Here is a 26,556-nt window from a genome sequence, read left to right as displayed (position 1 = left end):
AACATCGGTATGGAACAAAAACGATGCGATAGCCCTTTACAGCTACGAGAATAAACTACATTTAATATATCAGGTGGGTGGCAATTAGTTTCAGGGCTGAATTGGTCGAATTGATTGATCCGTTGTAGGCGTGATTTTATACACACTGCAAGGGTAATATTGGCTTTAAACGAAAATCCCGCAGTCGCTAAAAAGCGTGTGCGTGCCTACCACTGCTCGACTCAACAACTGCAACCTGTCTGTGCGTGTGTCAGTGTTATGTATTGCGCAGAAAAGAAACGTTTGTCTTCATTAGGACTCTATTTCGGCGACTGCGTGGCTGGCTCGCATGTATACACGTTGTAACACCGAATATATATAGATCGTCAGGGTTGTTAGCCTTGATCGTTGTACACATACGTACACATATAAGCGACTATTTGTCATGCTCCGTAGCCGCGGAAATCAACCCTCGTACGTTTCGGTTACGTAGCTCGTGCCAGTGACGTAACCAGTATACCACGAGCTAGCTCCAAAGCCAAGCTCGATTAATAAATATACTAGTAGGGAAAATGCTTATGGAACGATTTGTCTTTGCCCCGGCGTCGCGATCCCGTCCAATTTTCCTAACCGTTAAACGTATTATGCATGTACGTAATTTAGGGGGGAGGACCTTTGAACGAGGCAAATGTTGGCACATTGCCGAGCACCAAAAAAAAACTGCTTACGCGCGGAGTACAGAGTGCGGGTCCTCGTTACTCCCCCCTCCAATGTGTGCGTTTGTGTTTATGTTGACATATTTTACGAGAAAGCCCTCGTAAGCTATGTATAATATAACGCTGGTAATTGTAAATACTCGCGTGCGTGCAGCAATTTAAAATTAGACACCCACAAGATTAATGCGTTCGCGAATTTTTTCTTCCATAATATTTCGTTTCTGCTTTTAGCCGAATGAAGGCGTTCGTGAATTAATTTTCTTGACCAAGTGCTGCGCGCGGCGCACTTTCCTCGTTTTCTGAATCAGTCGAGATATTTTCAAGATGATATTTTCCAAGCTTCATTTATTTTCATTCAGACCATCTTGCAGCTTCGGCTCACTTTAACAACATATTCATCAGTACACACTTGTTTTTTGAGTTTTTATGAATACGATTCACAAACATTAATATTATTCTCTGGTATAATTTTATGATTTACTATTTTGTAAGCTCCTTGCACGTATGCCAAAGCATGTTCTCACCTTTTGTTCTTTTTGGTTTTGTTTTTTTGCTAAAACAGGTCACGACGGATGTCCCAAGATGTAACGCATACAAAGTCCACGGAAAATCTCAGTAACTTGGGTTTCTTCAGGTTTGTATTCCATGCGCTAGTTGCATTTTATTTTTTTTCAAGCTTGTTTTTTTTTAAGACAATTTTGCATGCTTTTGAGAATTGCGATTGCTTTTTTTGATTTGTTTTTTGATTTTGGCTTGATTACTTGCTTCTACATTTTGACGTAAAACATTTTGAATTTTACAAGCTTCTAAGTCTCGGGCTTAACTCTTCACATTCAAGGTAACTGAAGTGAGAGGATAAAAAGAAATTAAACTAAAAGTATTAACGAAAATAAATGTAATACATAGTACAAATTGAACAGGGATTCGAAGGAAGAAAATAAATATTTACGTTCCTTTTTTTCTCTCTTTACAGGAGCAAGAGTCGTAGTGTAGATCATGGATTCGCAGCGCCTTTCGATTTGGATTCGCTCCGCAACAAGGTCGAGGGCCGCTTCGAATCTATCGACAAACTTTCCAGAGGTTAGTACCAAAAAGATGAGCACACACACCTATATATATAGCCAAGCTAAGGTAAACAGTCGATAATCCAGCCTAACTTCTCTCTATCTTGTCGAGGATCGAGGCGTGCCGAAATAAAAATTATCCAAAATAGCTCGAGAGTGACTTTTCGCAACTTTGCACCAAAATGTTAGTACCTTATGCATGTGTAATGCGTGCGCGATCTGGCTCGTCGCGCGAAGGTTTTACTCCTAGCAGCACGTGTACCTTGTGTATAATCCGATTCCGTATAGAAGCGAAAACAAAAACAACACTTTCGTTTAAATGCATCGCATTGACTTACTTATGAAGTTTCCAATTGGAGCGCGTGCCAATGACTTATCGATGTGTGTTAGTGCACACGTACGCGCGGTGGTGTTTACTCTCGTGCCTGGCGATGGACGCGCGCGCGAGTAAAGTGCAGCAGCGCACAGAGTAATACGAATTTGGAAAATCCAAAAATAAACTCTGTTTTCCAGAGTCTCTCGTTGAAAAGTGTACAAGACGTGCAGCAGCAGTTGTAATAGACGTACACAGAGCAAGTTTATATTTTTAAAACGGCACTTCATACATGAGAATTTTTCATTCGATAAGTCGCCGTATCGATCATCGATTCGTACTGTCTTCGAATCGCGTACGTACCGATTATCGTGTTTTATTGGACGGTTTACGAACGATCGCATATTGACTGAATAGCCTTTGATCGATACCACGTGACGACGATCCAAGATCAATCGGGAAATGAATGTCGAAAACGAGAAGCGCCGCATACGCAGCTATTTTTATAATCGAAAACAACGCGCACATGTTACAGTGAGCGGCGCAAAATCGAGAGAGCGAGAAAAAAAACCACACATTTCACGTGCTACTGCAGCAACAGCGTAAAAATAAGATGATTCCGCGAGCACGTTTTGCAGTTCTGCATTTATTTTTTTCGCTTCCTTTTTTTTTTGTTCTTCTTCGACTGAGCCCGCCCCCCGCACACACATACACGCACACGAGTTCGAAATTGCAAACTTTAATTACTAGAGCGCAAATCCCGGGCATCAACATAACTGTCTACAGGCCGTGTAGCTGCTCTTTATTTACGACGAAATTATGAAAATTAATTGTCATCCGCGTGACATTTGTGCATTTCGCGAAATCAATCAACGATCGGCTGACAATGGAAATTCGTCAGAATGATGGATTAGTTTCTGCGTTTATAACACACACGCGTCGCTCCGCACGTGCAGTGGCATGTTATATATTATACTCGCCTTGCCGACTGCGAATCCGACTACTGCGGAGCCGAGTGGCAGTGTGGTATGCGTTTTCAAAAGCTAAAGTTTCGCTCGTTTACGAGTCGATAGATTTGATCAAGATAAATTGTATAATCTCACGGGCTTTAATTGATTAAAAAGCAATATTTTTAATCTTCGAATCGCACTCCAAATGACTCACCCCGGACGATTATTTATTTATACGAAACTCGTTTATACATGCACAAACAAGCTAATACTCCAGGACACACAGAAGCACGAGGCGATAAAACACTCGGCGCATAACACACATCCACAGTGTGTATCTTTTTTTTTTTCATCGAGGGCAATATAGAGAAATAGTTGCGCGCATTTCCTGCACGTTCCTGCTTCTCGAGAGCTGCACACTCGGCGTTACATCGGCGGTGTATTTTTTTTACAAAGCGACCGCTCGCGCGCGCTGCAACATCGTGAAATTCAGCCACGGATTTCGTTGTTGTTTTTTTTATGCACGACGAGTGTAACGCGAAAGCCAATATTTTTTCTCGACACGACGAAACTTCGAATCACTCCTGTGTATATGTATTGAGTATATAACGCGAGTCGTTCGTTCGTCAATGTGTGTGGGTCGTGTGCAACAACACGTACCGTCGAAAAAGGATTGAATAGTAAAAAAAATGCCTTATCGAGCTTTTCACGGTAGTGCCTACTTGATGAAAAAAAATTTCTCGAAAATAAATAAGAAGCTATATAGCGCGACTTTACGGCAATATTAGTAGCCCGGCGGCGGCAGCTCGTATTATTCGAAATGTGCGCAGTGTTCGTTCGTGCGTGTATACCGCGCCGTTTCACAGTAATACAATGTATGCCGGTATATGTGCCAAGTGGTCATTTATATATATTACATACACAGACTCGCGCACATACTTAGACAGACAGACGTCGTAAGAACACACTCGCTCCGGCGCGCATTCATGTGTGCAATATATATATTCGCACGAGCGATAACGAAAGACGTTTTGAATAACTTTACGAAGAAGTGCGCCTATATACGTATGAACGTATGTGCAAGCGCGAGAGAAATAATATAAGAGTGAGAAAGAAAAATCGTCTCGCGCTCGGCGCTCTCGTGCACGCGGCGGCGGTGGCGATCTTTACTATCGGTGCCGGTAGTACAATACACACAGACTGACACTCTAGCGCTGCTCTGGCTTTTAGAGCATCTGGACGAGGATCGTGCTAAAATATCGGTGTGCTTATTTTGTACATTCGTCGCTTATCGGAAGCGAGCTTTCGTTCGTACATTGTGTTCTGTCTATTAAGATCAGGATATTAATCGATCGATTAGCCGTTGTTAATGGATTCCGAGGAGTGAGCTGAAGTTTTTTGAGATTGTGATGACGACAGGTGCAGTGAAACAAAATCCGACTGCGCTTGACGTTGCTCTGCATCGGTGCGCATAAAGATAAAATTTGTACAGCGAGAAGTCGATCCTAACCTACTACAGTGCGCGAGTGTGATTGTGTGTGCGCGCTAAATACAAGTGAATTTTTTTGCGCTCCCGCGCACATTTATTGCACTATAAGCGATATAATTTTGCCGAAAGGCGTCGTCGTCGTCTCTCGCGTTTAAAGTCAAATAATCTTTTATTACTATCGTTACACTCTCATTATCTGTCACCGAAGCGATAGCACAAAACCCATTAAAACGACTCTTTCGTTCTCTCCTCTGTAACGTCGTCGGGCTCTCAACTCGTGCTCGAGTGCGCGCGACAGTGAGAGCGAGACGTCAGGCCGCGGCGCGCGCGCGTGCTTACTTACTTGCTTGTACGCTTGCTAGGTCGACTGTGCGCGCGACCGATCACTTGTGCCGTGCAATAAATATAAAAATATACATATCAGTGACTTACTTCGAGAGTTGATTGTTCGCTTACGTATTTCGGTCTGTGGCACGCCGCGGCGGTGCGTGTGTTTTCTTTAAAACCTAACGCTTCGTGCGTAAGTGCGGTAGCGGCGAGGTGGCGGAGGAGGAGGAAAAAAATAACAATCATTTTAGTGTGTCAAGAGCTTTTTTTTTCGCAGAAAAAAAATCCTATTATCTTATTCTTCAAGAAAAATTTGCTTCGTTATCGAGTGTCACTCACTCTTGACTTTCTCATTCTTTTCTCTCTCTCCTCTTTTCTTTTCATTTGACAATAGCACCCAAGGTAATACCTGGCGCTAAGACGAGAAAGAGATATATAATACATATAAATGTATATAACGGTTCTGATAGCAGGTGAATATTTATCTGACACCTCAAGAGCCCGAATCGACGTATATAGCCAACGATAAAAGACACATGGACAATGCTACGATGTCATTTTCGCGAGAGCGAGTGTACGGTGTGCAACGCGATTAAATTGAAAAAGTAGAGAAAAAGGCCGCCGTCGCCGTCGTCGCGCAATTGATATTGTATCGCGCGACTACGCGAGTTTCCGTGTGTGTCGGTGAGTGTTACTCTGTGTATCAAGTGTGTGTGTGTGCAGAAGCAGTCTCGTGGCTGCTGCTGCTACTGCAGTGTGCAACAAACAATATGGAACTTTCAATGGACCGGAGTTTACTGGATTATGAGCCGAGTTGCAGAATCGTCGAGAAAGAGTGGAGGGATTATGTTGTCTATTATACAACTAGAAAAACTAATCTAGCCGCTGGATTTGGACCGCCGCTCTTTTTACGCTTTCTCTCGTCCGGTAAATTTATATCCGTTCCTCGTGCTCTCCATATACATTCAAGCTTTTATTTTATCGATGCAGCGCTCGAATAAAAATTCAACTTTGCTTTATCGTAGTTTGATAAAGAAAAAGTCATCTGTGCATTGTTGCAGGTTTTACATTGGTACAGATAATACTAATGGCAACAAGGTTGCACATGCCGAGCGAGCACTAAACGCGTTTGCGTAAGGCGAACGAATGATTTTGATTTATTTGATTTCATACCAATTTATACCTTTAGACGTTTGATATTTTATACATTCAATCATTATTATTATTATTATTTTTATAAATATTGATTTTATAAATATTTTTTATTAAAGTCCATAATCGCGTACGTGCAGTAGAGCTCGAGAGTGTAAGTGCGCGCGCCGAGGCGACAACTCGATTTCCGATCGTCGTTTAATGTCTCCGTTGAGAGATGTATTTCATATCCATTCGATGTTATACTCGTCACTCGTCGGCGTATCAATCGTCGATCGTCGACGAGTTAAAATAAAAAACAATAAAAATAATAAAGGAGTGTCATCTTCTATAGATCGATTCGATTGGAAATAATCTTGACTCCGTCTCTTGTATAGAGTAATCTTTCAAAGAGACTACATGGGATACGCGTTGTAGTACTTAAATTGTTTGCCTTTCAATGACATATGACTTTGACACCGTAAAGAGAACAAAGGTCAGAAATGATAAGCCACGAATTTTTTTGGCTTCTATCGAGGTGCGAACGTTTTTTTTTGTTTACCATGCTTGACCTTCCGCACGTGCCAGTATTACCTAAACAAAATTGATTTCCCACCAAGAGCTCGTTAGGCGAGAGAAGTGTCGACCTCTGCTAGCTGCACTCTGCCGCATACATGGCGTGCTGCTAGACATTTTGTATCATGTGACGTGTAATTTTTCGCTTACGTTGTCACTGCTTGGTATGCAAGGAATATGCGCGCCAGAAAAAAGGCACAGAGAGAGAGCACGCATGATACAATACGTGACTCAGCATTCATAAAGCTTGAAGACAAAAATAATATGATCTAATATTTTTTTCTCTATTGTATCGTGGCGTGATTTTCAAATTTTTAAGAGTTTTATGCAAGATTTGGAAATTCGACTGTTAACCTGCTGCAAATATTTTAAATAATTATTTAAACACCGAAAACTCAAAATATTTTACATTGTTTTCTTTTTTCCGCCACAGATTCGGACAACGAGAGCAAAGATGGCTCGAGCTCGCAAGAGAAAAAGTCCGGTGGAAGACGCTCCCAACCCATCAATACAATCGCATATACGGTAAGTCATCAAGCTCTATTGTGATTCGCTCTTGTACCATATATGCGTGCAATGCCGCACACGATTTGCAGGGTAGCGCGCAAATTTCCCTTAGAAAATTCGCTCGCACACGATGTACGCCCCAGCCTTTACATAAGCTTTATATATAATACGAGTTGCTGCTGTATCGATATTTCCTCGTTCTCGCGGCATGCACGCGCATAAAATGCAAAGAACCCACTCCTGAGAATGCAACGCAACGTTTTCACCCTTATTATGCTTCTATACATATACGTGTACGCCCGCGTGCATCAGCAAATGCGCGTGAGAGCGATATTACGAAACTTGATTGTAAATTAACTTCCGCGGCAGTGACGGCAACAGCGCATAGAGAACTTGTATGGCTGGAGCTTGTAACCGTTCCTCTTGTTTATTCGCATCATATTAGGCCAACCTCGAGCGGCGGCGGCAGCAGCAGGTGCTCTTGCAAGCTCGTGCAAGTGAAAGAGAGAGAGAGAGAGAACGAGAAAGCTCAAGAAAGATAATTACGCTTTTCGAAGAGGGCACATAATCAGTCCTGGGTGTTACTAATTGAGAGCTTCGAAACACGCTCTATACATGAGCGCAGCAGTAGCAGCAGCTGCAGCTGCACTGGTGTGTGCGGTTTTGTAACTTTAAAGAGCTTTCGCGTGCGAGGCAGAAACAGCAGAATGAGAGAGAAAGATGGAACGGGTTGAAAAGCTCTACTGCTACTGCTGCTCCAACTGAAATGGATATTTGATACCGGGATCTTTTGTCAAGGGCTTCTTTTTCAATCAGCACCTCCAAAGTACTATCAAAAACGTGTTTTTGCTCGTTAATGCAAGTATCGAATGTTTCAAATGAAAAATGATCGCAAAAAAAGAATATTTCTTGTGCATCATTTTGCGTGTACATTCGAATGGGTTTTCAAGTTGGAACTCGCATTGAACTTTCAGTTGCGTATCGAATTCGAATTAATTTGTTTATTTCAAAAGCGGTATCATCCTTCTTTTTCGTCTGATCTCACAAGAGCCCGAGTAAAATAAATGAAACGAACACGCGAGTTTTCTGCGCGTGTACTTACCGTTCAAGAACCATCGCATCGCTCTCGGTTCGTTTGATTTTTAACATGTGCGCGTTCTAGGCATTAAGCTTGGCTTATTGTTTATTTGATTTGTTGAAATTACGCGCGCACTGCTGCACCCTTCGTAACGCTCGAATCTCATGAATTAATATCGCGATCATGAAGATTAAATATTGTTGCACAATCAGCAGCGGGGGAATAGAAACGCGCACTTGTGCGAATGCCCCCCAGGAATTAATCAAATCGGATTCATCATTTAATTAAATATCACATTAAAAGATTTCATTATTAAACTCAAATAAAACCGCTAAAATATGTAAAGATTCTTTGTACAATTATATCTAATCGAAGTGTGAAAAATAGCAAAAACTCTGGGCCACCCTGGGAACAATTTTCGAATCGCAGCTTTGATGTATTGACTAGTTGACGATAGTTGCCGCGCCGAGCTCGGGAGGCGCCGCTGGCGTCGGCTGAGAAGCTTGTCGAGTAAAATATAACTCACGGAAAGTGAAAGTATCGATATAAAATTTCCAAAAGTAGTAGCAAAGAACGTCCATCTGGTGGCGGCGTGGTTTAAAGCGTACGCCTTTGTCACCAGTGGAGTGGTTATAGCTCGAGGTTCGAGTCTCGGCGAAACCATTCCAAGGTACACAACGCAGAATCAGAGTTCACATTATTAAGAAGGGGGCGACTTCTTCTTTTGCATTTTCGTGGCAGAAGGATATCAATTTTTTGAAGATGATTTTATAATTTATGCCCACGTCAAAAGAAAATTATTGCATTATAATGATTTTTAATTATAATTATTTTTAATTCTAATTGTTTTTTTTTTCTTCAATTAACAGCATAATTAAGCGAGTTTAACAGCAAAAATTTTGTCGTAAATCATTCTTCATGGTAAAATGGAAAAAAAATATTAAAAATACAGTTTATTACCCTGCTCTCATATTTGTCTTTCTCAATTAAATCACTTAAAAAGAAAGTAATGTAATGTAAAAGTTCCATAACCAGTAAGAATCAGTACGTCCATCTGATGGCGGCGTGGTTCAAAGCGTACGCCTTTGTCATCAGTGGAGTGGTTAGATCGAGGTTCAAGTCTCGGCAGAACCATTTCAGGACTACGTTGACACGATGTAAAATTTGAGGGTTAATTCCGCTTTCGGAGTTTTCCTTCTTTTGCACTTTTGTGGCAGTAGCGTAAGCATCTTTTTAAAGATAACTTTATAATTTATATCCACGTCAAAAGTATATCATCAGAATGTTTTCTTTTGCACAAGCGAGGCTAAAAGCGATCAAACAAAATTTTGCCACAAATAATTTTTCATAATAAAACGGGGAAAAATGTATTCAATAATTGCACAATAAATTTTTTTCTTACTCTTATTACGCGGATTATTTCTTTTCTATGATTTTACTATCAACTACTGTAGCCACGAATTTACCTATAACATTTCTTTATTATTCCATTAGCCTGATTATATGCGAGCACTGTTACATGCACATACAGTATGTAAACTGTAAAGGTACATACGCTGCACACGGGCGCACGTGCAATTCCCATTTGTTGGTGGCATGTTATAATGTAAAATTTGTTTGATCAACGAATCGATTCCATATGTATATTACGAATGCAAATGAGACTTAATTCAGCCATTATCAATATTGCAATTCTCACGTTACCTATAAACTAGTACACACACACACACACACGTCAGAGCATATTGTAAACGTTAATAATGTAGCGGCACGCTTGATGCAATAAAAATAATTAAAAGCCAATTTTTGATCTCATTCCCTGCGTGCTGCTCTCATTATAGGGCCGCTGCTCGGCCGCGTATACGCACATTTAACGAGCATAACGAGCCGAAGTACGTGACACAGTTTAATTATTCCTTGTAATATACGATTTTTGCTGGTATGGCAAGTCGGGTATGCGCAATTGTCGAAAAATCGCAATTATAAACTTACCTTGCTCGAATATATTGCAATTATATATTGATTTTGCAAAGGTATATGGAGCGAGATAGATGGAGAGTAATTCAAAAATTGTTGAAATGCATTTCGCCGATGCGTATACGCGAGAGAGAGTTCGCTCGCTATCGAATTCCTTGTAATATTCAGCAAATGTATACGCTTGTGCTTTCGTGCCCGTGCAAATGAATTTATGAATTTTCAAATATGCGTACATGCAATGTGCGTGCGTGCAACTAGCAGCTCGCTAGCTAGCTAGCTATATACACTATACAGTAGCAGTACATGAACCGAACATACCATGTACAGAGAAGGTGCAACATGCGGTGCACGGCAGTACAGTATCAGCTAGAGTGAGAGAGAGAGAGACTACATCATAATTCCATAACTATAATAATGCACTCCTCTCGTATCCTCAGTGCTTTACCCTTTAGCCGAGTGCACCAAGGAAGGCTAAATTAATGGACATTCCTCGATGCTCTCTCAGGCCCTTGTGTGTGAACGTATAATGCATTCGAACATTGCGCGCATAAGTATAGCAGCAGCAGCACACAAGCGAATTCGGACACGCGCCCGTTTCAAAGCTGTTTATTGTTCTTTATATACACACGTGTTGCTTTAGTCTCTGGCTCTCTCTATACCCGGTTGATACTATACCGATGTCGTTACTCGTTCTCAATTACCTTTGCGCACGCGGCGCGAAATGGCTGAAATTATACAACCGCACGCCACGAAACTCGCGACTGAAACCCCCTGCACAGTTTTTCCGCCTCGATTATTGGACGCGCGGCTAGAACGCGTGTGTATATGGCGAGGGCTCTTGTATCATTTACGCCTAGGCAAATGCAGACACGCGATAAAATCACGCGTATTAATGCATGCATGCACGGGATTTAAAAAATAAATTGGGTCAGTCGGAAATAAAAAGAGTATAAGCTGTACATGCGAGGAATAAAAGAGAGAGAGAGAGCGAGATGTCACGAGATTTTTGCATCTCGAGTGTGGAACGTTGAAAATAAATAGAAAAATCGTAAATGTTTTGCACTGCCTTTTCTTCTTTCGTCCACCCCCGTTTAAATTGCAACATTTTTTTTATTTTGCATCCCATCCTCATTCCCTTTCTCATGTTCTCGCAGACATATTTTTTCTAATCTCGGAAATAGCGCCTGAATATTTAAAACTCGCGTAATGCGAATATAAAGCCTCGACGACGTTCGCTCGCACACAAATGCTGCTTATGTTACCACCACTGCAGCTATTACAGCTGCTGCTGCTGCTGCCGCGTACAAATGCGTGCAGACATTTTAGATACTTATGATAAACTCGGGTATGTCTGGCGCACGCAGCCTCGCGGCCACCCGAGATTAAGACATAGTATACAAAGAGTACGGGGTCTTATATTTTGATTAAAGTCGGATTAAGCTTGCGGTGTGATTCTTAAGTGCTGCTCGGCGCTAGATTCGTGCACGACGGAATTATACGACTCTCGCGATATATATATCTCATCATGATGAGAATGTATGTCGTAATTAAAAGAGTAGCGAAAATCATGGCGCGCGTATGTCTCGCGCAATGCCGCCGCGCACAAGCCGATGAAACATTTCTGCCTGACATTTATTTATCGGCATCATTTTTTCCCTAATTAGTCGCTAGCAGGCAGCGGTAGCAGCTCTTCAAATGCGCGCGAGCTCGCGCTAATTGATACGAAAAGAATTTATATCTATACGGCGTAGAAAATAATTTGTAAACGAGACTCTCTCGCTCGAGTGCAAGCTCAAACATTAATACGTGCGCGCGCGCCTGCTACGAGTGTAAATGAATCATCGGCATTTCTACAACCCGAATAATTATTCAAATGCCTCAGCACTAATTGATGTAAAACGTGCGCGCCGTATTTGTACACGTATTGAATGACAGTTTGGTCGTGAGGCAGCGAGGGAGGAAGGAGGAGAGAGAAGAAAAAATTCAATTGATAAGTGCCCTAATTTGGCGAACGTCGTCGGCAGGTTCCATGGGGCACGGAAAATGTAGGCCAGCAGATCGTGTATAGCTTACGTAACGCAGCAGCGTCGCGCGCGCGTGTATGCACGTCGGGTCAGAAAGCGTATTACGTACTTTGTTTTGCATTTACGCCAAAAGATCGACTCGTTCATCCGCGTTCAAATCCTTTCAACCGACCAACGCTTATTACGGAAACCCCGAGAGTTCTCGAAAACCCGCGCACGTTTTTCCTCCCCCGCGCGCGCGCAATTCACTGCTGTACGAATTCACTCCGTCTCTCCTTTTTCTCGGGAGAAAAATTACACGCGTTTATCCAGGCGCGCGCACGGATGAGTTAGAGAGAGAGAGAGAGCAGGTCGGATACAGAAGTAAAAAAGCAGCTAAAACTTATCAGAGCTTGTGTCAGCCACAGAAAATTTTCCCATTCGTGAACTGCCAGATACATGAGAGTAGAGCTGCGACCGACGGAGCAGCCAAAGCGACACACTCTGTACACACACACACACACACACAGAGCTATAGGCTAAGAGCAAAAAAGCATTGCACCGCAAACGCATGCTGCTGCAGGGGCCTTAACTTTATTTCGCATATAACCCGTGCGACGTGCGTACGAAAATATACTCGATGCGTGCACGGACGAAACAAAGAGAGCGAGTGCAGCAGCAGCGCAATTCGGAGCACGACGATTTTACCTCCGTTGTATATACCTCGCAGGACGAAATAGTTTTTACGGGCGAAAAGCTCCAGGCTGCCGCTGATGCTGCAACACCGAGGCTTCGTTAGCATATTCAATCAGTCATTGATATGAAAATCTGCGTCGTTTATCACGACATAGGGCGGCGTATGTACGTGTATGTATGTGTGTGCCGATCTGCGCGTATCTAGGCCAATTGAGTTTCAAATTAGCAGGACTTTTTTATCGGAATTCCCCGCGCGCGCTCGATCCGAAGCGCGTCCAGCTATACACATACGCGCGCGTATAGATACGTGATGTAACATGATTTTTTGAGATTAAAATGGGCTTATACCCGTTTAATTGGAAATGTGTATGGGCGGCAAACTCGTTAAAGGATCGATCCTGTGTGTCAATTTGCAGGCCGTTTTGCCTATTAAATGCTACACACTTTTATAAAAATGATTTCGCTAAAAAATTTTGCATTCATTGATTTTTTTCTCCTTTCTCTACCCCTTTTTAAATGTATAAAATAGTTTGATTACAATAGAGTGACTGCTCTTACTTTAGCGATTGCGAGTTATCTCGAAAAAAAATTGGTTATTTTTTGGATGATAAGCGTTGTTCAGCACTGTAAGCGCGAGACAATCTTTATATCAAATACTTGAAAAAATCAATAGCAGCCTCATACTAATGTATATATTTTGTCTGGTGACAGGTCGGCGACAGAGACACACTGACATCGGTGGCGGCGCGCTTCGACACGACGCCCTCGGAGCTGAGCAAGATCAATCGGCTCGGGGCCCCCTTCATCTATCCCGGCCAGAGGCTATGGGTGCCGGCCAAGGGCGAGGGCGCCACAGCCGACGCACAATCCGAATCGACGAGCTCCGAGGCCACGCAGGACCAGGAGTCGCAGGACGACCATCCGTCCGAGGAAAAAGGTACGCCTTTCTCTGCCCACCCACGCTGTACTTCATTGTCATCGTATACCTGTATACATCTCTCGTTATCGGCCACGCAGTACTTTACTCGCGCGTTGGCTGAGCTTGGCCTTTTCGCGCGCGCGTCACACGCATGGATAGGAGAACGCGATCAGCTGATAGACGACGACGACGACGACGACGTAGCAGCAGTCGCCAAAGCGCATGATTCCACGCGATCATATAGCATAGCTCTCCAGCTCGTGCCATCCTTTTTCGCCCTCGGCACTTGGCTCTCGTCGTACTTGGCATGCGCGGCGCGATTATCTCCGATAAACCCGAGAGCCGTTCGAAATTCATTTATTTACTCGATAAACGGAAACTAATCTTTTTCCTGTATTTTTTTTTCTCTCCGCTTCGCATAAAATATTCGCTGGAACTCGTGCAACAACTCGCTTATAAAGTATTTTTCAATGTTTTTTGCCTTTTTATGAGCAAACAAGCTGCTGCTACACGTGTCTCTCGTGCGCGCTCGACGACGCGAAAGCTCTCCAAAGCTACTGCTGCTGCTACTGCTACGGCACATGCGCACGCGACTATTCGCACCGACGAAAGCTTCGAGAAAAGCTTAGTACACGCGCGTCGGAACGGAACGCGAAACTCTCGAGAGTCTTTGGAGCAAGTGCAAGTGTCCGTGGCTTGCTTCACACGCGTGTGTGTCTGTGTTTGTGCAAGGCGCCCTCGGTGTTTACGTTTTTTTTTCTTGCTACTTCTTCTACGTTCTCATAGGCACGTATACACACGCGTATATCGCAACTTTTTTCCCGTATGCAAGTGAGCCGCCTATACGCGGCGATTCGAATCGCCTGTCAGTCGTGGCTTGAAAAATTAATTGTTCAGTAGGTCACCTGCATCGCGTCTCTGTGTGTATGTGTGCACTATACTAGCGCGCTCGTGTCATAGTTCGCGCGCTTACATATATAGTATACGTAAACAGTCATAACTTAGAACCGGCCTTGAGCTGGCGAACCTGCTATATATATGTGTATACGTCTAAAGTACAACGCGGCGGATGAGTCGAACAGCAGCAGCAGCGAGTTTTTCTCACGTCGCGCACATTATACGTAAGCTCGTGTATCTATCCATTGTTGTGTTTACTTGTTACGTACATTCACTCCTCGGCGTGTTAGACGGACTCACACGCGTAGTATTGCACTTTACTACGCGTATTAGTGCTACGTATAATACACCAAAGTCATCGCAAACGCGTGCGATATTCCAATTGTCGATTAAATCTTCTCTCTTTTTTTGAATAATCAAAGAGGCAAAAATAATTCATGTCTGTGCTATTTTCTTCTGCAGAACTGCTTGACAACCTGAGGCCCGTCTCGCCGAAGCCTCTGGAACGCGTCAAAACACCAAGCTCCAGTGCCATGGAGCATGGACATCATTACAAAGAACGATTTCTCAAAATCACAGTCAGACACATCACCGATGGACAGGTAAAATTGAAGATACAATTTTATTATCGTTTTCTCGCTCAATTGTGTGAAGCTTTTTTTACCCTACTACTACGTATATAGATCGCGCGTGTGTGCTTATTCAGACAGACGTAACCTAAAAACGGCGTAGAATTCACAGTTGATCGATATGCGATGCTTTATAATTTAACGTTGTACGATATATAAGATATATATAAACCTGCGCGAGACACAAAATGCCTACAAAATCTAGTCCTAGTTTTTTTTTATATTATTTATTATTTTTTAAATGCAAAAATAAAGATGATAATGTATAAAAGCTCTTGGAGCTTTTTTCAAAAATTAAAAAAAAAAAAAAAATTAAATATAGGGTAGTCAGACCAATCAATGACCGGGTACCAGTGAATGACCATTTTGGAAAATATCATATGAAAAACAATTAAAATGTATTTGTATGGACGTAATTCAATTCTTTAGTGAACGATGCATCTTGTTTTCTATGTTCGATCATAATTTAACAAGGAAAAACGATAATTATGGCACATCCAAAAGTGGTCATTTACTGGTTGAAAGCGGCCAATCACTGGTATAAGTACCCTACTAACTCTCATTCTTTTGATGCAGGGTGTCGTCGGTGGTGTCCTGCTGGTCACTCCGAACGCCGTGATGTTCGACCCGAACGTCTCGGACCCGTTGGTAATCGAGCACGGGCCCGAGTCCTACGGCGTGATCGCCCCCATGGAGTTCATCGTGAACGCGGCGATCTACTACGACATCGCCCACATGCGAGTCGGCCACACGGAGGTCGGGCCGCCCGAGAAGAAGCCCGAGATCTATTACATGAAGAAGCCAGTGCCGCCCACCCCGGCCCCGTCGCTCGATCAGCAGCTGCAGTCGAAGTCGAACTCGTCGCCGGGCAAGGACGAATCTTTCCCGGAATTGACCGTCGACGATGGCGAGAGCGTCTGTAGCTGTGCACCAGCCGAGAAGGAGGGCGGTGAATCTAGTTCTAAAGAGCTCGTCGAGCCGGCCGATCAGTCAGCTGTATGTATCGTCAATTGTATTTACTAAACCATTTTTTCGATTCTTATTTCATCGTGAATGTTTTTGCAGGACGAGTCTACGACCAAAGACAAAGATGACGAAGAAAAGAAAGATGAAGCTTCCAGCGAAGCGGCAAAGGATGAGATTGGCGGCGGCCAATCGAGCAGGACTCTTGAAGAACGCAGGCGTTCCATGCTCGATCATCACTGGGCAGTTCCGAGCAAAGATAGATGCTCCTTCTCCGTTGATGACGAGCAGCAAGATTCTCTCAACTCTGAAAAAGTACTTTTAATAAATTATATTTCACGACAAGAATTGCTAGACACCGTACTAATTTTACTTTTTTTCGCACGCAGGCCGACTCATCGAAATCCAATGTCATTATACCAGAAGACGAGGAGAGTTCTCTAGTCAAGCAGTCGTGCCACGACTCGGGTATCGACATTCGCGATCCCAACATTGCACCATTACCAGTTGTACAGCCAATCGTAGCGAAAAAAGTTTACTCGGACGCCGACATCGTTCTATCCTCGGACTGGGTGCCGCCCGTTACCATTGTACCAACCAATACGACCAACACCCTCGAGCCCGACACCGAAGCGAACGGTAGGAAAAAGACCGGCTCCGTGTCGTTCAGCTTGGACAGTAGCAACGACGAGCACGCCAAGGACGACGAGCACAAAGACGATGACAAGCAAGAGACGCGTAAAAACAAGGTTTGCTATCTTTACTCTTATCGTGATCGTCTTTCAATGAAATACTGAATTACGATTATTTGCCTTTTAGATGTTGAAACGACTCTCCTATCCATTGTCTTGGATGGAAGGCTTGACTGGTGAATCGAAGGACGAAGAAGGTGCCAAGCCACCGTCGTCCTCCGACAAAATACCGAGTGTACCCAGCAGTGCTGATAGCCATCATTCGTCAGTGTTTAGTAAAGTTTTCTCCAGGTAGGTTCTCCATTCAGAATCATCAATTAACACATAGTATTGTTAACTTTTATCATCATAACTAAGCCGAAAGTTACAACTTTTTGCCAAAATTTTACTACGTTAAATCGTTAAATTTTTACCAAGCATATTCATGTATTCAAGTTTTTTATGATATTCAATTATTGATATCAATTTTTTCTAGTGCATGATTTTTTATAATAAAATACGTTACGCTGTAAATCAATACGTATACTGCGTCATATATAAATTAAAAGCTCGCCACAGAGCCATGCAGAACTTTTAGCTTTAAAAATTAAAATAAAACAATTACAAGCTCTCGTTTGCTGATCATGCCTAGGACAGCTTTGCATTGATTAATGTACATTATAAGTCTTGCTAACGCGTTTAGTAAAAAAAGTTCTTTTTAACACAAAAAATGTATACGATTACCATCATTTGTCATAATTTAATCTCTCATGTGAACTAACCAAAAACTTGTATGTATGCGTGTGCTGCGTTGCGCGTTGCGATAAACGAACTAAAAATCTAAAGCTCGCCGATCAACTTGGTGAGTGACTTTAGTTCTGGCCTGTTCGCCAAAACGCCAAGTGAAGAGAGCGGCGGTCGAGCAGGAGGTACACCTCCATTGACCGCCTCATCTCTGTCACAGGACTCGAGTAATCCTGTATTTTCGCCTGGTTTTATTGGGTGAGTTCCCATCAAAATCATGAATCTCTGTCTAACAGCTAGACTGTACTTCCTTATTGCAATGTTGTACTTACTTGTCTACTCTACTATCTCTCCAACTTTCTATTATTATATATCCTCTACTACTGATGTTGTTGATCAATGAGCTTCATTTATTTATACGATATTCCTATATTAAATAATTTTTTATGCAATATTTCTATAAGAAATATTGACTTTTTGACTGCACTGCGTTGTGCGTTGAAAAAATACACAATCAGAAAATTTTCAAATAAGATTGTTGATGTTACACATACATGTACGCTCTGCTTGGAGAATTATACTTCCTTATTTTGTTTAAAATGTCAAAGGTCTTGTTTACTACATTAAAAATTTCTAAGCAGAGCTTACTAGTTTTGGTAGATCAGAATATACAACATATAATTCAAAATATCTGTAGATGTATTCAATTTAGCATTTGAGTGTTATCGTGTTGTTCTTTTAGTGCTGCATCATTATCCTCAAATGTGTTGTTACGTTATGATAGGACTGCTACTATGAAAATAGATAATTTTCTAAAGATATATTTTGTGTACAAACTCATGCGGAAAAATACAAGATTTAGCTGTATTCGGATACATCTGCGACTTACCCACACTTTCAATGAATCCTAACCGAATTTCAATGTTTATCACCAATTCAACAAAAAAAACTTATAAATATACTGTATAGCAGGTGTATTAGCTTCATATCAGCATGGTTTATCAATGCCTATACATTATCATAGCCTGCTTGATGCTTTCCATTTTTGACAGAAAGTGATTAGTTCGTATGAGTACATAATAGAAAGCATTTTTGCCGTAGTTAATAAGCTCTTGTAAAAATGAACTTCACAGCACCGGAGGAATTGTACGTTAAATGTTAAATGCCTGTCAAAATACTTTAAATGTTATTGCCGCGTATCTTCGAAGCTACGTAATCAACAAATCACTTGTTCAATTGATAGACGTATCTTTGAGGACGGCATACAAATCATTTAGGAATAAATGTTAAATCGTATTTTAAAATATTCTAATTTTTCTTTTCCATTTTTTAGACGCTCCTCGGTTGGAACGTTCATCAGGCAGCAGCCACTCAACTCGTCAGGTAGTAGTAGCGTCGATAGCGCAAAAGGCAACAAACCAGTCGCGGCAGCGCCTCGCCTTGACTATCGGAGCATGGTATCAGTCGAGGATATGCCTGAATTATTTGTCAGTTTTGATAGTGAGTATCTATTTTAATCTATCAAAATTTTTCGAGAAAATAAGAGCTAAATGATACGTTTCCTAAATACAATTGTTATTACGATCGTTTTTTCGTTACTGTTCGTCGAAATTTGAAACAACCAACATTTTTGGCTCATGCGATATTTACCGCACTTTTTTCGCTATGAATATGAATAATTTTTTGTATACTTGTTTTCGATTTACAATAATTCATCGCTGGTGGCACTATTATTTTTATAAATATATAATTATATTCATTTTATATTATCGTCTCGCCATAATCTTGTATGTGTGTTTTTAGCGTCGTTTCCGTCGTCTTACATTCATTAGCGTAAATCGTTTGCCGATATATCAATAACAATCATTTTTGAAATCGATTTTGCAAACCGTGAGATAAAGTCAACATTTAATTTTTTTAATTGTTACGTATTATCATTTGCATTATGAAATCCGCTGTTACAATCGTTATAATTACACACTGCAAACTCATAATAAGCCTCACTTTCATTGCGCACATATCGCAAATCGCCTTAAAAAAAAGCAATTGATATTCATGTCACAGCGATTATAAATAATTGTGATTGTAAAATATGGTAGTTGTTTCATCGCAGCCGACTTCATAATGCATTGCTCTAAGCAATAAAAGCAACAAAAAATTATATCTAATACATTGTAATATCATCAATATAATTTCTGTTATCCCTCTCTAGTCCAAGCACCTAATTTTCCCGAGCTCGAAGGTCTCGGTAGGTTTATACAGTAATTTAGCTTGTTCGAAATATATTTAATATGATATCCGTTTGTTCACTCATTTGCAGTAATTGATTTGTTTTATTCATTACACATGTGATTCTTTTTTGTGCATTGACAGCTTCTTTCTAGTTTGTCCTCTCTCGCCTCCAAAGCCTTTAACAAGACAGGGCCCGATATCGAAGAGTGCCATACTTTTTATCTGTATAAACACGTCACAATATCGTAGAACCCTGTAACATTCTAGAGTTATGTTTGTATGATTCATTAAGTCACGTTAAACCACGTAAAGTGTATAACATTATTGTATTGTGTCATGCTAGAAAATCACCGTAAACATCAATATTAATGATACACAAAATATTACGTGATAGTAAAATCAGTGCTACTAATGCACAATAACATGACATGTACATGTATGTAAGTTGCTTGTCAAACGCATCCATCAGAGCAAACAGTTCATAGATCAACAGTTGCTCTTATCAATAAGTATTTTATTACTATATGCCTGCTTCCTTATCGTACGGAGTATTATATATATTTACATAAACGTCCATTGCTCGTCATGCCACACATGTATGCATTACTTAAACATATTCGATCGTGTGCGATTTAATGAGATTATTTGCTTGGGTTTTTTTTTTCATTTTTTGTATAAAGAAAAGCTTCGTTTGTTGGACGAAAAGAAAAGAAAATAATTATCGTATTGTGCTTGCGTATCATAAGTGTTGAGCGGTCATCGCAATGAGATAAATACGAAAACGAAAAGTGTATAAAAGAGTGTCTTTAGCAACTTGATGCATTTGTCAATAACAGTAGTGCATTTTTTCCGATGAATATTAACGATCGTTATTTATTTTCCCCAGAACTGATTCCAAGGCCAGCTCGTTCCTGCGAGGATCCACCACTGTATCTGCGATTGCGTACCGGCCGGCCTAAGGATAAGAAAATCCCCTGGTCCACGCCGATCATGAGCTACGGCAAGAAGAAAATTCGTCCAGAGTACTGGTTCAGCATACCGCGAAACAGGTAATTAACGAGTCGAGGAATGCCACAATGATCGCTTTGACGCAGACATCTTAATAAAAGGTGCCACGCACACGTGGCCGAAATTAGTCAAGCGTAGAAAACAGCGATTAAATAACCATGCAACGAACCGATGAGAGTGAGCTTCGTGCATTACTTTATCATCGGCGAAGCTTGCCAAATGCTTTGCTTGCACACAGTCGCGCGCGCGGACGCATCGACACACACACCGAGCGAGGAACAGAGACAGAGAAGCGAACAAACAAGTTATAAATAGATCGTTCGCAGCGTTGTAGAATCAGAAGGCTTGAGAATTCAGCGTAACAATGTTTCCCGTTTGCGAGATATAACTTTCGATGATCAAAGTTCGTGCTTTTGCGAAAACACAGAAGGAGCAGCGGCAAAAGATTCTGCGAACGAGTTAAGTTACTCGGCGTTTTATTTACTCGCGTGCCGCGATTATTCCATGCATACGAGATCCGCGCGAATTTAATCGAATCTCTCAGAGTTCAACGGAGCGCGTCGTCGCTCAAAGGTAAACCATACACACATCGCGCGCCAATATACATAAGCCTTTTTCGTTTCTCTCTCGCGGATGAGTCTATGTCACGTGCGGATGCACGCACCGCGGCGCATCGACGCGAACAGCGAAAAAAAATAGAGAAAAATAAGGCGGAAAATGGAGATATATACATTGTAGAAGATCGCGAGCGCTACCACTCCTGCTGCTGCTGCCGCCGCCGCTGCCGATGCACTGGAGAGTGGGGCCGAGCCACGTGTTTCCACCTCTATGAGCGGAACGGTGCGCACAGCGCGAGAGCGACTGTATACCTATGCGCGCTAGCTGCTCGATTTTCACGTGACTTATTAGAAACTTTAGTTATATAGCGTCGAGCTGCGCTCCTCTATACCTTTATACACTCGTCTCTTTGGATTGCGTCCATCTTTTCTGTTTTTCGATTCGTTTTAATGTTGTGGTGATTAAATACATTTACATGTTCGCTTGTTATTGTCGCAATTGTGCTTTTTAAGGAGCTTTTTCAGCGTGCTTACCCGCCGCGACGATGTAAATACTAGACGACTATTATTTATTCTGGTGCTCTGTGCAACAGCAACGACGTCGACTTATCGGGTTGGTTAAAAGAAAAAATCGCTCGCATAACTACATACTGTACCTACAGTAACAAAGTCGCGCAAGTTTAAACAATTATCATGTAGAAGGCTCTTATCGGCCACACGTTTGCACGTTCGCTCCACTTATATATCTCTATGTGTACGTACGAAGGCAGTCGCGTGTCGTTATCACTGAAAACTCGACGTTCCCGACTATACTCCGAAACCAACTATATTGCTTTAACTTGTCTTTTATTTTTACTTCTCTTTTTTTCTTCGCGAATTGTAAACGTACAGTACAGTAGTGTCGCGCCATTTCGTATACAGTTACAAACCGGTCAGAAATGAATTTCATGCGGCATTTGGTTCAGGATTACACGGGCGGTATGGTGAACGTTGTCACCAACTATTGCCATCAAAGGTAATCAATGATAGCTCTACATTCGCACATACTCTGTGTCTTTCTCTTTTTCTGTCTCTCTCTCTCTCTCTCTCTCTCTCTCTCTCTCTCTCTCTCTCTCTCTCTCGGTCTCTCGTTATCGATCGCCTCGTAAAATATTTGACTTTCTTCGTATTACACACGTATGGCTTTTGGCGCTCGCTGGGTGCGATGCTTCTCAACGCACGAGCAACAAACCGATCGTTGGCCAATAATTTTGCACAGAATTTAGGTTGGGCGCCGATCGATAAGATTACAATATGGCAAATTGACAACATCTTCTTTTTTTTTGTGTAATTAAACTTGACTATAAATACAGTCTCTGGTGAAGCAACAGTCGAATCTTGGCACGCGGTTCTAATGCCACTGACATTTTTTGAGTCATCTCATTGAAAATTTGCGGAAACGATTAATCTTCATTTATTTCCAAACGTTGATCGGAAAAAATTTGCGAATAGAATTCACTGATAAATTTCCGAGGCCTGATCAGATAAGCGATAATGAATTATGCGTTGCGGGTTTTCAGATCATTTGCGACTTGCATTGATGTCATACCGCGTGCTTATTTGTGCATCAAATGAACCGTCACGATTCTCGGATTTCAGGTGCGACACTCGATTTTCGTACATTTTGATTACAGCTGTTGTATTATTAAATAGCTTCGCGAGAGAGCTTGATACTCCTCTTACAAATGTCAAAATTCTTGTCCGATGTCGCGAAATGTCAGTTGAATACACGAAACAAGTGTAAAGTGCGAACGACGATGAGTCATTAATCTGAATTCTTACGCATGTAAGAAGCAACATTATAACCGAGCGATTAATCATTTTTCGGCGAGAACTTGGACATTTTTGGTAAAGATAAAGACGCGATGAGTCTCGAAGAGCATTTGTTTTTACGATCAGATCTTATTTACAGCGCGAAGAACACATCATCGAGCGAAAAATTTCATAACAATCTCTTTAATAGTCGAGAGATATTTGTCTTACCCAAAACTATGCGATATTATTAGATCATTTCGTGAATATCTTAGCGATGAAATGTTGATATGATTAAAAATAACGTATGCTCGCGTCCACATCAAAGGAATGCCGCAGAAAATTAAATTATACACTATATCCGCGTGCTTGCAGCAGCCGCAAATTTGTCGTTCGCGCGTGCTCTCAAACGTTAATATAATTTCGTGCGTTCTCGCTTCTCTTTCCAGGGTCGACGACTTGTACAGATTCTTGAACCACTGGGTGCCATGGCTCTATGGCGAGCTCGACGAGGAGTACTGGGCCGGTCAGGGCTACATACTGTCCAACACGGACACGGACCTGTCACCAGAGCTGCAGCAGCGCGACATCGCCGGTGGGGAGTCTGGTGACTCGGCCGCTGACGAGGCCAAAGACGGCGAGAGCAAGACCGCCGAGATAGCAGCGGAGCTCACGCGTGAATCTTGGGAGGTAAGCGCATCGTCTCTTTTTTTACTTTCACGGTTATGAATTATCCTTAAATTTCTCCATCGTCAAAGTGCGCGTTCGTGCTCGAGAAATTTCGAGTTCGCTCCAGAATCGGGCAGAATTGTTTACGTAAGATAATGTGCAAAACGATACATTGGCAATTTATCGAAACGCATCGTCGCATTGCGCCGACCGAGAGTCATCGTCGTCGGCTAGCAACGAAGTGCTGTGTACCTCGTCTCGGCCGCAGCATTAAAGGTACACGTTCTCTCCGTGCGCGTTTCGCTCGCACGAGAAAGCTCGCAAGCTGATGATCTCTGTCCAAAAATAGTTTCTTGGCAACGCGCGAGCTAAGTTCATACTTGGCCCGAGTTTGTTAACGCGCGCGAGCTCGGTCGTTTATTGCCGAATCGCCGTCGTTGGATGGCTTAGCTTCAAAACAAAGAGACACGACGACGTTTGGACAATTTTTCACAACAAGAAAACCTAAAGCTCGGCGCTGCACCGATCGCACGATCTCAAAATGCGTCAGCGCTTGGGCTATTAAATTTTTGACTTGCATTGTTATTACCTACAGAGATGAATTAGTGCAATTTGCTCTGATAAGTTATTCTTCGATGAAATTAATTTGTCGGGTTGTTACGTAAACTGCACGTACTCCATCCTTATAAGGGAAATTCACATTTAATTAGCCCTCAGTAGTCATTTGTTATTGAACGAGTCGAAATAAAAAGAACAAAACCTTTAAAACAGCTAATCAAGGCCCCGTACGTAAAGCTCTACACCATCTTGAAGACCTCGAGCACGTCTGCCGACTCTGAGCTTCAGATCCAGGATCCCGAGGTATATCAGTGTTGCAACAACAACAACAAAAATCCACCAAACCACGAAAACTTATACCTTTTACTTATACTTTCACATGAAATACGATCAGACAGAACCCGAACATAGCCCACTGTTGATGTTTTGTTAATAACAAGTCATTTCTCCTTCCATATTATATTATTATGCATATAGCTGATTAGTGACTCTTTTCTGTAACGAGGCAACGAAAAAAGTCGCGTTGCATGATGACCTCGGCAGCATCGGCATTTTAGATGCAATTAACAATAGATATAGATGAACATAGCACAGCACGTTTAGTTAAATGTTTAGTATACTATTTTGTATATTCATATTATTATATATTTACGCATTATATGGCACTGATCATCGATATCACGATACAGTCTAAATGATTGATCTTATATTTCTATCTTTCAAACGATCTCGAGAACAATTTGAAAGTATATCTTTTTTGCTGTAATTATATACGTGTATCACAAGCAAATGTATACCCACCGTGTAAATATCATCTGTGTGTTTAACCTCGACGTTAATTTAAATAAGAAAAAGGAAAGGGCTGCATGAGACATTCCACGTAGTCAGTCAAATCTCGGCACAAAATCAAATATTACGACCAGATTACATATGTTCTGCATACTTATGAATGTTAATAATTAGTGACATATAATAACAAAGATTAAGTGCATGCATGAGCCGTGCGTCAACGCAATGGAGCGTGGACGTGCATTTAGCCAATTAAAGCTCGACCGTAAAAATTTCTCTTCGATGATATCAGCCGAAAACCAGCCGACTAGCTTAATCGTTTTAGCGATTTTTCTGCACGAGACCAGCAGGCGATTTGCTTAAAATCAGTCACGAGTGATAAGCCTTTCGATGATTACTTCCCCGATTATTTCACTTTCTCTCTTTTATTTTTGCGCACGAGCGCGAGAGATGAAACGGGTATGACTCACGGTCGAAAATAATACGATCGGTTTTAATTGCTCGATTATCGGTATCTAAGAAAACAGTCGCGGTGTTAACCTTCGATCGTTAGCATAAACAAAAGTTCAAATTAGTATTGGTCGATCTGCGCTAGACAGCCACAATTAATTAAGTAAATCATATCAATTTTTTCGATTGTTATACACCCGAGCAGCGTATGTTTATACAGATTATGATCTATTATATCCAAGCAATTGCACAGCACACGACGCAGATGATGATGATAAAAAGAGGCTTGATCCGCGAGCATAATAACAAAGATATAAGTGTGTGCGTGTGGGGATATCTGTGTGGGTTTTTGGTGCACTCGAGCGGCAGCTGTACTTGCCAATGGTCACGTATGCCAATAAAAAAGGCGTAGAATCTCTGTTTTCCGGAGGAAATTCTTGGCTCGATCGTTTGCCTATTATTTCGCGCTCTGGTGCCTTGCTCCGTTATAGATCGAATTAGCCGCGGTCCTAAATCTTCGAGCGCGAGCCGTCGTCGCGCGCTCACCGCCTCTTGAAACGTGACGCGGGTTTTTTTGGGGAAAAATACACACACACGCACACAAGTGGAGGGCGTTGTTTTTATTATTACGCATTTATAATTAATTTCTTTAATCGAGTGGATTTTTTTGGGAAATGTACGTCAAGTGTGCTGTAAATGATCTAATCGGTTCGTGGCCAACAAATCAAATTCGAAGATCCTCGAAAAATTGGACGCAGATCGAGTATCAGCGCTGGACAATAAAGATAATGAGCGCGTCTTTCTCATCTCGATCTTTCACCTTATTGCGTGAATTGATCTTTTTTTTTTAATAAAAATTGCGTACGTACACAT

At 41.8% G+C, this 26,556-nt stretch overlaps 1 protein-coding gene across 7 annotated transcripts in view; it reads left to right on the top strand.

The window, feature by feature from the left end:
* LOC106650098 (TLD domain-containing protein 2) overlaps positions 1-26,556 on the top strand; it is a 132,885-nt gene that overhangs the window by 90,748 nt on the left and 15,581 nt on the right. For 2 of the 7 annotated variants that reach the window (XM_014367887.2, XM_023457658.1), the window contains exons 2-15: positions 1,258-1,329; positions 1,669-1,775; positions 6,979-7,070; positions 13,518-13,743; positions 15,085-15,224; positions 15,828-16,247; positions 16,317-16,529; positions 16,604-16,963; positions 17,034-17,197; positions 17,732-17,887; positions 18,963-19,129; positions 20,748-20,910; positions 23,667-23,907; positions 24,658-24,747. In XM_014367887.2, coding sequence (XP_014223373.1) covers positions 1,258-1,329; positions 1,669-1,775; positions 6,979-7,070; positions 13,518-13,743; positions 15,085-15,224; positions 15,828-16,247; positions 16,317-16,529; positions 16,604-16,963; positions 17,034-17,197; positions 17,732-17,887; positions 18,963-19,129; positions 20,748-20,910; positions 23,667-23,907; positions 24,658-24,747 — 2,611 coding nt within the window. The remainder of the gene's footprint in view (positions 1-1,257; positions 1,330-1,668; positions 1,776-6,978; positions 7,071-13,517; positions 13,744-15,084; positions 15,225-15,827; positions 16,248-16,316; positions 16,530-16,603; positions 16,964-17,033; positions 17,198-17,731; positions 17,888-18,962; positions 19,130-20,747; positions 20,911-23,666; positions 23,908-24,657; positions 24,748-26,556) is intronic. The other 5 variants (XM_014367892.2, XM_014367888.2, XM_014367890.2 and 2 more) reach the window with 4 other exon arrangements.

Source organism: Trichogramma pretiosum, unplaced genomic scaffold, assembly GCF_000599845.2.
Source record: "Trichogramma pretiosum strain Unisexual culture from Peru unplaced genomic scaffold, Tpre_2.0 scaffold82, whole genome shotgun sequence".
Classification (NCBI taxonomy): domain Eukaryota; kingdom Metazoa; phylum Arthropoda; class Insecta; order Hymenoptera; family Trichogrammatidae; genus Trichogramma; species Trichogramma pretiosum.
The sequence above is the reverse complement of the archived record's forward strand: the minus strand, read 5'-3'. Positions and strand labels throughout refer to the sequence as shown.